Source organism: Balaenoptera borealis (genome assembly GCF_965194805.1).
Source record: "Balaenoptera borealis genome assembly, chromosome: 15".
NCBI classification, from domain to species: domain Eukaryota; kingdom Metazoa; phylum Chordata; class Mammalia; order Artiodactyla; family Balaenopteridae; genus Balaenoptera; species Balaenoptera borealis.
Genome location: NC_138871.1, coordinates 65,765,874 through 65,778,208, shown reverse-complemented (window position 1 = coordinate 65,778,208; position 12,335 = coordinate 65,765,874). Strand labels below are relative to the sequence as shown.

The window sequence follows — 12,335 nt, the reverse complement described above, 5'->3', positions numbered from 1 at the left end:
CGTTTCTCATCTGGAGATTTAGTAATGTTCAAAATAGGATATTTCACTAAGTTATAATATTGAGACTGGTTAAATTAGTAATAGGCAGTTTAATAAAAGGAGCATTTATAAAAAAATTTGTCTTTTAGCTCAGTAGAACTTACCTTTCTGTGTTCACCTCATGGCATTTTATCTCCTTTACACTAACAGTAGGTTTTCACTTGTACAAAAGTTAAATTCAGTTCTACAGTCCCCTTTTGTTTGATTAAAAAGAATCACACATGTAGAGTTCTGTTTCTAATCCAAATCAGTTGTCTTATCACATTATTTCATTCCAGTGACAGAATTTATGCTTACTGCCAAAGAATTATTTGTTCAATTCATAACGATACTCAGTGTATAAATAATATAAACAGCAATCATTTACAAGCAATGTTATGTGCTAGGAATTATACCATGTACTTTCACACTATCCCTCATTAATGTTCTAACAGTCTTAGAGGTTGTTGTTTTTCTCCATTTTTCAGGTGGGAAATCAGGTTTTAAATGGCAAAATGACTCACTCAGAATTACAGTACAGCATTTAGGGCTTGAATCCAGGATTTACGGACCCAAATTCTGAGTTTTCCTTTATGCTATTTCTTAAAAGATTATTTTGGCAAACTCATAATTGTCAACTCAGCAGGAAACTAAATCAAACCAAATATATATATTCCCAGGCTTCTCTCAGTTGTGCTTTAGCTTTATTGAGTTAGACTTCACAGTTGAGAGAGGACTGAAAAACCAAGAAAATGCTTGTCTTCAAATACTTTTTTCCCCCCAAATATGATCTTGGTAGAATCTCAATATATAGAACAATTAAAAAGTGCTGAATGGATTTCATGGGCAATTTAAATCTTCATTGTTTGGTAGAAACTACTTGATTATATTCTGAATCTTAGGGCATCTGATGCACTTTATAAACCCCTGGGTTGGAACATCCATGAATTGATGATTTGCATGTGGGGGTCGTGATTTTATTATACTGTCTGATCTCTGCGTGACCTCCGTGACCATTAACCCTTGTGAAGAGGTGACTTGGACATTGTGGTGGGCTGGGTTCTTTGGAAAGGAGACACAGGGGGAATTCATATAGATGGTGGATTGACCAAACTGTGGGGCTAGCTTCATGCTCCTTTTCTTCAACTCCTTCCCTTCACTGGCCTCCTGCTTGAATTTGATTTTACCTGGAGGCCACGTGTCTCATACATCAATGTACCTGATTGCTTTTATGTAAAGTAACTGTGGGAGAAATTCCTTAAAATACAGCAATCCTTCAGTAATTCAGACAACTGGAGTGAGGAGGGTAATTGCTTTTGAATTAATAGTCTGATTTTCAGATAGCAGAGTAATATATTCTAAGCCTAAGTTAGTAAGTTACGGTGAAGAGTGGTGGCCTGATTCAGTTACTGTATCATAATTACTTGTAATGAGCCTGTAGCATTTCAACTTTATATACTTTATGCAGTGAAGTTAGGATTGGAATTTTGTATGTGAGGGATGAATGTTCATCCATTTTGGTTGAGGTTCTTATTTTAGAATGACTTTTGTTTTTGTTCACTTATCAGAGTCATAGTATTAGAACTGAAAGGACCTTAGGGGTTATTTGGATCATCTTGCCAACTGATACATAATTCCTTTGTGCAATCAAACTAGAAATGTCTGTGTATGTATGTGTGTATTGTGTGTGTGTGTGTGTTTTCAAATGAGGTAAATTTGAGACATAACATTGTATTAATTTCAGGTGTACAACATAAAATGATTTTATAATTCCTTCCTTACATTCATTTATTTTTTTACCAACAATATGTTCATTTAACAATTATTATGTAAACATTTTATGCTCATTATAAAATCCTCCAACAGTATTGGAAATTATGAGGAAGTGGTACTATTTTGTGAGGTGGTATTTTCTTTTCATTCTTAATACAAGTAATATATGCATACAAAATAACTTATGTTATATATAAATATGTTATATAATATAATAATAAACTGAACCCACCACCCAATTTAAGAACTAGAAGATTGCAAATACCACTTGCTCAGTCCGTGTGCTTCTTTCCCGTCTCATCTTCCTGCCTCTCTTTAAAAGGTAGTCACTGTCCTGAATTTTGTCTTTGTCATTTTCTTGCCTTTTCAAAAAATATATTTATTCACATCTTTTATACCTCTAAGTCAGTTGCTTCATTTTGTTTGTTTTTGAACTTTATAAAAGCGCTATCTTACTATATATAGTCTTCTGTGATTTGCTTTTTTCTCTCACTAGTGTCTTTCTATGACTCATCCATGTTGTCATACATAGCTGAAATTTACTTTGCCGTATAACATTCCATTGGGTGAATATTTTACAATTTATTGGTTTCTTTTTTGGACATCTGGATTGTTAACAGATTTTTCCTATTACACACAATATTACTATGGATATTCGTGTGTATGATTCCTGGTACACCTGTTGAAGAATTTCTCTGAGCTCTATACCTAGGCTGGAATTACTGAGTTTAGGATATATGAATGTTCACTTTACAAGATAGTGCTAAATTGTTTTCCAAAACTATCCAATCAAATCATACTTGGATCAGCAGGATCTAAGAATTCCCATTGTTCTGCCTCTTTGACAACTTCTTAATTTTTGCCTGTCTCATGGTGATACTAAATTTTTTTTTGTATGAGTTTGATAAATAGGAGTTGTTGCTATATTAATTCTTTTCATTTTCTTTGTGGAGTGACACAGATTGGATTTCATTTTTTTCTTATAAAAGAAATTGTGTTGATATTTTGTACACCAACCACATTTCATTTCTCAGCATTTTACTACTTTTTGTACTTATCTTTGGCACACTCATCTCTATATTTCTAAATAATGCAGTAATATTAAAATATGTGCTTTCAAATATGTAAATATAGTTTACTTGCCTTTTAAAAATTATATTTCATTCATTATGACATGCATTCTGGAATTAATTTGCTTTTTTTTGTTTTCAATGTAAAGCACAAATCTCCAAAAGAATAACCCAGTGCATAAGTTAACTGAAGAGGAGCTGCTGGCATTTACATCAGTGAGTAATGTCTTTTTCCTTTCCATTTCTTTTTTTTTTTCCTTTTTTTCCTTGTAAATTATTTTGCCTCTGGTATATTCTTGCCTCAGATTGCTCATGATGAAACACTGCCACCTAAGGAAATTGAGGGGAAAAAAGCTTATCATTTTAGTTTCCAAGCTGCATATATCTTGCTGCTGATTTAGACATAAGCATTTTTCTTTGCACTTGCTTAGATTTGAGGGCGGTGACCAAATATTTCTTGTTCTTTGCTTGATCCCAGGGCCTAGTCCAGTATCTCGCACATAATAGGTGCTCAATAAATACTTGTTGGATGAATAAATGAAGTGACAGAGCAGGAGTTTGAACCTTTACTCCAAAGCCAGTATAGTGTGCAACTCTTTCGTCTCAGATTGAAGGTGATGCGACACGGATGTGATGAGAAAGAGGACTTCAGAGAGCGAGGAGGAGAACCAGCAGAGGGAATGGGTTTTGGAGGCTGAGGCAGGAGGCAGTGTCAAGAGCCAGGGGTACTTGTCAGCGTTCAGCAGTGGAGAGCAGTCTGGAGGAAAGGCTGAGGCTTTGATGTTTTGCGTTGCTTATCTCTATGACAGTTTCAGTGGAATAGCTGGGTAGTCACCTCACTACAGAGAATTAAGGAGGGAATGGGGTGTAAGAAAATAAAGTTGATAGATGAAGACCCCAGTTACAGCAGAATGGCAGTGAAAAGGAAAGATAGAGTAATAGATGTTTGAGGATTCAAGATCAAAGAAGGCTTTTCTAGAAGAGGAAAGTCACAGAGCAAGAGGTCAGTCAGTTATGGATAAGAAGAAGATACACACATCTTTAATGAACACAAGTTGCTTAAGATACATCATTTTTTCAAAGGCATTTTTATTATCATAGTTAGGGATCAAGTTAGAATTCTGGTGTTTTCTTCCTTTGTTATTTTTCAGATAAGGCAAAAATAAAGCACTTTTATCTGGTAGAAAGGAAAGCTAGCTTACTTTGTACTGTAAAATAAATTTTGCAAGTTACTGTTTTCTACATACGGTTTTGGAACTGGTTGGATGTTAATCTTCTGAGTCCTCTGGGTGCCTGTTTTATTTTCTCACTTCAGTATTCTTAGAAATCTGCTGTTTTTCTTTATAGCATATGTGTGTTTAGGTAACTATGTAGAATGTCCCTAATTAGTCATTACATATACTATAGGGAATTTGACAAGTAAAGTGTTAAACATTTTTTAAAAGATATATTTAAAAAATTGTTACGTACCTCCCATTTGTTCATTCAGCTAATATCGATCGAATACTTAATATCTACCAGGCATTGTGCTGGTTATTGGAGATACAGCAGTAAACAGTCTTTTCCCTCTTGGAGTTTACATCAGTTTACACTCTTGTGAGGGAAATAACACAGTAGACAAAAAAAGAAATAGATATTTAATAGAAGTGCTCAGTGTAAATAAAAAACAGTATAAGGGGATAAGAATAGGTTGGGGATGGCTGTTTTAGACAAGAAGGTGGGGGAAGGTCTCAATGGGAAGGTGATGTTGAACATGGGTCTTCCTGATGTGAGGCACAGGAAAGGACATGGAGGGTCTGGAATGATGGGGAGCTTGAGTCAGTGTAGGGAAGTACAGAGCTGGATGGGGACAGTCACCTAGTATCTAGATGATAAATGATGACCAGGATGCTTGTGTTTCTTCTGATGACTGAGCTAAACAGGATGCAGCATATGATAGGAAGTGTTCCTGCTGTCCTCTCATGGGGACAGTGGTCAGCAGTAACGCCTTCCTGGGATTGGCTTCATAAACGGATTATTGTGGGATACAGATTCTCCACAGTTATCCTGAAATGACATTAAAACACTCTCTTTACATTCAAGCAGTTAAATTTGTTTTTTAGTGCTTTTTGTGGGTGGGGTGTGTTCTTTTCTTTAACCTTTTCTTATTTCTTTTCTGATTCTTTTCTCTTTCTCTCTTTCTTTCTTTCTTCTTTTCCTGTTCTTGTTCCTCTATACAGTGAGGTACTTCTGAAGTAATTAACTCTGGTAACCTGTGATGGTAGGTAACTCATCCCTCCTAACTTGCAATGAAGGTCGTAAACTCAGGTTTCATACTTTCCCCCCAGGGCTTTATAATACATAATTTTTCTGCTCTCCTCCTCCAGCACTGGAGGAGGTCAGCACTGACCTGAGGACTGATCTCTTTTTTGAGGAAAGCTGTTCAGTGACAGTGCTTTATAGTGCCAGGCCTAACTCTTCTAAAGAGATTTGTTTGTTAATGCCAAGTTTGTTTGTTAATGCCAAGTAAATGTTTAATTGGTAAGAAGTAAGGCAAGGAACTTATAGTGAGGAGGGCTTTGAGGAGCCCCAAGCATACTTTGGGCTGTGCACCACCCATTCCATTTCTTATCCCAAAGGAAGCATACGAAATACACCAGAAAGACCCAAATCAGCTCTTCCTTTTGTCATTCAGTCCTTCCTCTTATCCCTTCTTTGTGCATGATTCTGAAGTGGGTAATAAGGTGAATTAGATGTGGCCCCTGGTTTCAGTGAAGAATTTCACTAAAATTTATATCCTATGTAACTGTATGTCCTGTACATAAATATCCTTTATTTGTATCCTATATAACTCCAGAAGAGTGTTTGAGGCAAGAGGGACCACTTTTAAGTGCTACCCTGCTTCTGAACTCTCTTTTAACAAGGATCATATTTGGGCTTACAGTATTGTAATTATTTATGTGTATGTCTTGTCTTCCCCATAAGACTATAAACTTCCAGTTTTAGGCACTGGTCTCTGTTCTTCTCTGGGTCTTCTACAAGGCCTACTGCAGTGCTTCAATGCTTTACTCACAGTTGTTGCTCAAGAAAAGTATGCAAAATGTGGGAACAAATGAAGTACACTAGAAGCAGAAACAGGATTTATTTCTGTCCTGCAGCAAAGGTGCTGCATCGCTCCACTTAGTTCCATCATATAGGTAGTACTACCACCCACTGTACTACCTAGTGTATGCTTAGGATAACCACTTGTTGCATCTTCCTCTTCAGTAAAATGAGGGAAGGAGTGATGTGTCCCTCCCTCGGCACTGAAAACTTGTTTTGAGGATCAAATTACAGAATGTATGTGAAAATACTTCAGAGTGGGTAGATAGAGCCTGGTGCCCCCATAGCATTCAGGAATGAGTCAGCTTATCTGGTTGCTGGTTTGTAGGAGCACGCTACAGTTTTCAAGGAATAGGACTTCCTAAGTGGATAAGGCCGGTTTGGAATTGGCTGTAGATGTGGAAGAGAAGGGAGTAGAGAGGAAAGAAGCAGCATCTTCTTCCTTCCTGAGCATCCGTTTCCATGCTCTGGCTGTGGCGTGGTGGCCAGGGTCTGGAGTTGTGAACTCTTGAGACTGTGAGGTGTCTTCCTCTGTTGATAGAAGAGCAAGTCCCGTAGAAATCTCAGTCCCCTACTAGAGTATTGTGAGCACTTGGAGGGACAGGAATCACAATTATTGAACATTTGATATATACTTACTGAACAAATGAATGGCTTTTTGGTCCTGAATTTTGTTCAGTTTTCATGTGCTATCCTAAAGTTTACTAAAATAATGGTGAAATCTCTTTTTTGGAAGAATTTTTGCCAGTGTTTCCAGGTTGGTGTAGCATGTTGAAATATATGTGAGATATGTTGGGAAAAAGTTTTAATTCAGCAATGGCAGAAGATTTTCCTAAGAAAAATACTTTACCTTTTTAACATTGTTATTATGTAATGCTCTTCCTGAGATACTCTTTCCTCACATTTCAGGAAAACTGAATGAGTCATAGTAAAAATAACCCACATTGTTCTAGAGAGCCATTTATGTTGTATCGGCTTGATAATTTAAAATTAGCTGTGTTGTCTACGTTATTTCCTTTCAGATGAGCCAAGTCAGTGACATTCAGTAATGCCTTTAATTTCCTTTCATTGTTGAAAATGGGAACAATTTACTTAATTCATACAGGTGTTTCAGTTTTCATTGGCAGAAGTTCTGCTTAAGTGTGAATTGGTACTGGCAGCCTGCCTTCTGACTGTCTGCCTGAAGCCCCAAGGTCTCAGTAAATGAAAAATGGAAAAAGACCTTTGAAAGTTACACATTATATTGTATGTATTTTCTCTTTCTGCTATTAATTTTTTTTTTTTTTTTTTTTAAATGTAAGGGCTTGGGTGCTCTTATAGCTACTTTATTTATTTATTTATTTTATTTATTTTTGACTGTGTTGGGTCTTCGGTTCGTGCGAGGGCTTTCTCTAGTTGCGGCAAGCGAGGGCCACTCCTCATCGCGGTGCGGGGACCGCTCTTCATCGCGGTGCGCGGGCCTTTCACTATCGCGGCCCCTCCCGTTGCGGGGCACAGGCTCCAGACGCGCAGGCTCAGTAGTTTGTGGCTCACGGGCCTAGCTGCTCCGTGGCATGTGGGATCTTCCCAGACCAGGGCTCGAACTCGTGTCCCCTGCATTGGCAGGCAGATTCTCAACCACTGCGCCACCAGGGAAGCCCCTCTGCTATTAATTTTAAGGCTATTTAATAAATACTTAACTATGGAATTAAAATAGTTTGTTAACCATTTTTGAAGAGAAAAATGATACCTTTTTTTCTTCTAGGGCATACTTATTTCTTAATTTTAATTTTTTAAGATAGGCAATATAACTGTGAGATAGTCATGATACTTCTTTACTTATTTTTATTATTTATTTATTTTTGGCTGTGTTGGGTCTTCGTTTCTGTGCGAGGGCTTTCTCTAGTTGTGGCAAGCGGGGGCCATTCTTCATTGCGGTGCGCGGGCCTCTCACTATTGCGGCCTCTCTTGTTGCGGAGCACAGGCTCCAGACGCGCAGGCTCAGTAGTTGTGGCTCATGGGCCTAGTTGCTCCGCGGCATGTGGGATCTTCCCAAACCAGGGCTCAAACCCGTGTCCCCTGCATTAGCAGGCAGATTCTCAACCACTGCGCCACCAGGGAAACCCAGTCATGATACTTCTGATACTTTGTCCTTGCATTACATGTTGACATGTCTATATTAAGCAGGATAACCCAGGATTTTGATTTTCTTTCTGGTTTGAACACTTGTCTCCCCAGATGTTACTCATGCATTTTAATTTAACAGGCATTCGGATCATGAGCCTTGTAGCTATATCTGGGTCATAACTTGGTAACTTTTAAAGAAGCAGGAGGTGGGTATGTTTTGTTTCAGTTTGTGGGTTAACTGTTATTAAACAGAGGCTTAAAAAATATTTTTTTTTTGATTGGAGTTGAACTAGGTTACTTGTATATATCTTATTTCAAGAACAGACGGAGAAAGAATAATGAGTAATAGGATTTGTGGGATCTTACATGGCTCTTTTCTTACCATCATCTACTTTGGTAACTGCTAGACTTCTTTCTTCACAGTTAACCATGGCTTAAGGTTAATGCTTATTTGTGGGTTTATTTCTAGCCATGTTGGAGTAACTGGTACTGCATTTGAACTCTCATTGTAAACAACCACAAATCTGGGGCAAAATAAATATATGAAACAGCAGTATATAAAAAGGATAGTAAGTTATGACCAAATAGTGTTTATCTCAGGAATGCAAAGTTGGTTTAACATTAAACAATCATTGCAATTCATTTTATTAATGTAGTAAAGGAGAAAAACTGAATGATTATCTCATTATATTTATTTATTTTAGCATTTGAAAAAATTCAGCATCCTTTCATTATAAAAACTTAGTAAACTATGAATAGAAGAGAATATCAACCTGATAAAGGGTATCTATGAAAAATCAGAGTTAAAATCATTTTTGATGAAAAACTAGTTTTTCCTCTAAGATCAGGAAAATGGCACTTCTATTCCATTGAACTGGAAATCCCAGCTAGTGCAATAAGACATTAAGAAGATACAAAGGGAGTGCAGATTGGAAAGGAAGTTATAAGATTATCATTTTGCATAGACAGCACAATTCTTTACATAGGGAAACTCTATAAAGAATAGACATGAAAGCTACTGGAACTAATAAGCAAGGTCTGAGAATACAAGGTCAATATAAAAAAGTCAGTTATGTTTATATATACTAGCAGTGAATAATTGGGAATGTAATTTTAAAACTACTTACAATAGCATAAAAACACCAAATGTTTAGTGATGAATTTGACTAAAGTGTAAGACCCATACACTGAAAATGGCAAATATTGCTTTAAGAAATTGAAGATCTGAATAAATGGAGAGACTTACCATGTTCATGGATTGGAAGGCTTAATATTGTTGAATTGACAATTCTCCCAAAATTGAGCTACAATTTAAATCCAGTAGCAGTCGGAATCCAGGTCGCCCCCCTTCTCTTTTTTTTTTTTTTTTTTTGCAGAAATTGACAAGATGATTCTAAAATTTATTTGGAATACTTTAGCTTCTGTGATGGCCAAGTAAGCTCTTTGGACCCATCTCTCTGCAGATAAAAATTACAAACTATGGACAAAATACAAAAAAAACAAAATAAACTACCTGATGACATTAGGTTATATGAATGACCATTAAGAGAATGAAAGATTGTTAATATCACTAGTCATTGGGAAAATGCAAATTAAAACCACAACAATATACCACTATACACCACTTAAAAGGTATATTACCATACAGAGTAGTTGGAATTCTCATACACTGTAAATGTAATGTGACATAAAATGGCACAACCACTTTGGAACACAGTTTGGCATTTTCTCATACAGTTAATCATCAGTTCCACCTCTAGGTATTTGTCTATGTGAAATGAAAGTATGTGGCTCCACAAAGACTTACACAAATGTTCATAGCTGTTTAATCCATAATAGCTTAAAACTGGAAACAGTGCAAATGTCCATCAACAAGTAAATGATAAATTGCAGTATATCCATCTAAAGAAATAATACTCAGCAATAAAAGGAAATGAAGTATTGATACATGCAACAATGTGGATGAAATCTGAAAAACATGATTTTGAGTTAAAGAAGCCAGATTGTATGATTCCATTTCATTAGAGTTCTAGAATAGGCAAAACTAAATCATAATCACAGAAAATAGATCACAGATTGATTGCAAAGAGGTGCAAGGAACAAGGGAATTTTTGTGGCTGATAGAAATTTTGTATATCTTGATGTTTGTGGTGTATACATTTGTCAAAACAGATCAAACACTATACTAAATATGGGTTTATTTTATTGTATCTATCATATACTTCAGTAAAGTCACTAAGAATAACTAAAAGGGAAAATGCATGTATGTTATTTAGAGTTGTAATATTTAAGATGGATTAGTTTGTCAAAGTAGATTTCGGTTTCCGTGTAGATTAGTCCTTATCATCAATTTCTGAAGTACAACAGAAATACTCAACCTACCCAAAGTGTTAAATGGAAAGAATGTAGAAGGAGAAGAACAAATTCCCAATGGGAAATTGCTCAGTTTTCACATTCAATATGAAGCTTACTTCTTTTTCAAGGCAAAATCAAGCTAGTTTTACCCAAATATTTTTGGAAACTTGTGTTCAAAAGAAACCCTAAAATTGAGTGGATGGATATACTGTATAGATCTTCAGTTGGGGGTCCCTTTGACCCTTAGTAGCATCCAACACAGGTTGTCGATATTAAAATGTTTATTGAATTTTTTCCCTCTCATGATTGAGAGTCAACAGAAACATCAAGCAGAAAGATAGTTAGGATGAATGTAAACCTTAGGAGTGCACAGGGCAGGAAACTTGTGTATACAGTAAAATAAAGTGAGGTACTAATATATGATTTCAGGTAACTTCTTGTGTTAATGGACATAAAAGTAGTTAATTAGTAGAATTTAATTATTTTAAATCTGTAAATGCCATCTTTAGTAGAATCTGTATTGGGCCTGCAGATCAAACTATTGGTTGTGTGGCAAAATGTTAACACTTGGGTGAAGGGTGTATGGGAATTCTTTGTATTATTCTCGAAACTTTTCTGAAGGAGGAAATAAATTTGAAAATAAAAAGTTGAAAGACCTCTGGCACAAATCTATACGGAAAATGAGCAAAGTCCATCATTGCCTCATTGCTAGATAACCATCCTTATTTTGGGTTGAAGATATACACAGGCTCTCTGGAGCATACTCAGGCTACCTTTAAACTTCGGTCAGTCTCCCTGTGTCTCTTACTGGGTTTCAACCTTGTCTTGCCCCATATTGTCTTTAGCAGCAAAGGAAATAGGGAGGAGCTACGAAATTTAAAGACGTGGCTTAAAATAAAAGGAAGAAGGGGGACTCATGGACCAGAGAGCAGAGGCTTTCACGGTGTTAAGACACTGCTAATCTCACAAGAGGTGGAAAAGGTGTCTAAGGAGTCTTCAGACCTGACTTAAACATGTACATATGTGCATAGACACTCAGAGAAGTCAGCAGCTGGGGTTAGCTCCAGCAATGAGAGGCAGGGAGCCGAGGCCTCGGCAGGCAGCCGTGAGGGATGGCGTTACCTGAAGTAATAGCACTTTCAGAACTTTCCGCTGAGCTAAGACTGAAGCAAGCGAGTGTGAAGTGATCTTGGCGGTGAATGCGTGGTGCTGCTTGGCTGTGGCAGCAGAAAACAGTCTCCCTAGAGGAAAACATCTCCTAAACCCAAATTAAAAATTGAGCAGTGAGCTCATAATTAAAGATCAATAAACAGAAGAGAAGGCAAGCCACTGTGGTTGAGAGTCAACAAACAACAGATTAAAGGATGAATTGCAGTTTTCTCATTCATAATGTAGAACAGCTATGTGTGAAACGTTTAAAGAAATATAGGGTGTAATCACAAAGATAACCTAGCAACTTATGTTAGTTATTAGATGCTCATGATTTGGGAGAGAAAATGTAACTTCTAGAAGTAACTTGAAATTAAAAAGCAGAATTAAAAAAAAAAAATGTAATCCATGTTTATCCACATCACAGAGATGTCAAAAAACACCAAGAAGTTGTGTATAACAGGTGTTCTAGAAATTCCAGTCTTAGAAGTACACCTAAGAAACTCGTGCATGTGCGTCAGTGGATGTGTATAAGAATGTTTAACAATAACAGTGTTTGTAATGGCAGACAAACTGTAAACAGCCTAAATGTTTGTTGACAGGAGAAGGGATAAATAAACTGTGATATCTTATATCACAAGTATGAAATATTATACAACAGTGAAGTGAAAATAAATGAACTATAGCTATAAGTAACAACGTGGATGAGTTTTATAAAGGTAATGATAGGTTAAAAAACCAGTCCCAGGGACTTCCCTGGCAGTCCAGTGGTTGAGACTCCAC

General features: G+C 36.6%; 1 protein-coding gene across 6 annotated transcripts in view; it reads left to right on the top strand.

Annotated features, from left to right (window-relative positions):
* TTC27 (tetratricopeptide repeat domain 27) overlaps window positions 1–12,335 on the top strand; it is a 183,897-nt gene that overhangs the window by 52,750 nt on the left and 118,812 nt on the right. For all 6 annotated transcript variants that reach the window (XR_014234762.1, XM_082356717.1, XM_082356718.1 and 3 more), the window contains exon 9: window positions 3,011–3,077. Coding sequence is in view for 5 of the 6 variants with exons in the window: in XM_082356717.1 (XP_082212843.1) it covers window positions 3,011–3,077 (67 nt within the window). In the remaining variant the exon portion in view is untranslated. The remainder of the gene's footprint in view (window positions 1–3,010; window positions 3,078–12,335) is intronic.